Below are 938 nucleotides of genomic sequence, written 5' to 3'. Positions count from 1 at the left end.
AAAAATAGTTTTGTTAATATTTAACTTTAATTTCAATGAATAATTTTAAGGTTAGATAAATTTATGTTGCTTATTTTAAAACATTAATACAGTTTTATGTGTATATGTCTGGTATACTAAAACATCTGGATCATTAGGTATTATATTCAAAAATATATTTCCAAATTAAATTTTTCACTTACTTCATACAATTTTGTACAAGAAATATAAAAATTTCGTTAATATTACTTATAAAACATTCACTTGTTGAATGGTTCATACATAGGATTATATGCAAGAATGTAGAAAATGTAATGATTTGAAAAGTACACAGAATTGAAAAATAAATAATATGTAACTGAAAATTAATACAAACATAAAATTCATGCACTAAGTGACATATCCTGGTAGTATCCAATGTTAATGTAAAGTAAAACTATATGTATCGTACTACATTTATGCCAAACTTTAAAAAACCTTTTTAGATACTTGCTTTCATTATGTTATAATAAAATTACCTAAAACGTTGAATTCACAAAAGTGAACTAGTTTTTACATTTTGCATAAAAATATTATAATAGATATTTTGCTATATTAACAGTTTCATTTATGTAGTATTAACATTAAACTTTATAATTATTTTACAAAAATTCTTCACACCAATCAGAGAGGCACCCATAACAATCATTAGACTGCTTTGCATTAGCAGAACATGCATCTTTCATCCATTCTTGGAATAATTCTTTGTTTTTTTTTAAGACCAAGAATTGCCCAAGTACTACATATGCCTGCAAACATGTTAAGAAATATAGATATATCAAGTTTTATGTTTAAATAAACATATGCATATATTTTTCAACTTTTAACTACTTTGTCTATTTGGAATATATAATCTATAAAACATAACTAGAAACTTAACTCTGAATGATCCATTCTCATTAATATATTATAAAAACAAA

The 938-nt window shown here is 23.0% G+C and overlaps 1 protein-coding gene across 1 annotated transcript in view; it reads right to left on the bottom strand.

Annotated features, from left to right (window-relative positions):
- Window positions 1–620: 620 nt before the first annotated feature.
- LOC108570224 (barrier-to-autointegration factor B) overlaps window positions 621–938 on the bottom strand; it is a 1,482-nt gene continuing 1,164 nt past the window's right edge. Inside the window, exon 2 of the mRNA XM_017932042.1 lies at window positions 621–767. Within this exon, the coding sequence (XP_017787531.1) occupies window positions 621–767 (147 nt within the window). The remainder of the gene's footprint in view (window positions 768–938) is intronic.

Source organism: Habropoda laboriosa, unplaced genomic scaffold (assembly GCF_001263275.1).
Source record: "Habropoda laboriosa isolate 0110345459 unplaced genomic scaffold, ASM126327v1 scaffold81, whole genome shotgun sequence".
Classification (NCBI taxonomy): domain Eukaryota; kingdom Metazoa; phylum Arthropoda; class Insecta; order Hymenoptera; family Apidae; genus Habropoda; species Habropoda laboriosa.
The sequence above is the reverse complement of the archived record's forward strand: the minus strand, read 5'-3'. Positions and strand labels throughout refer to the sequence as shown.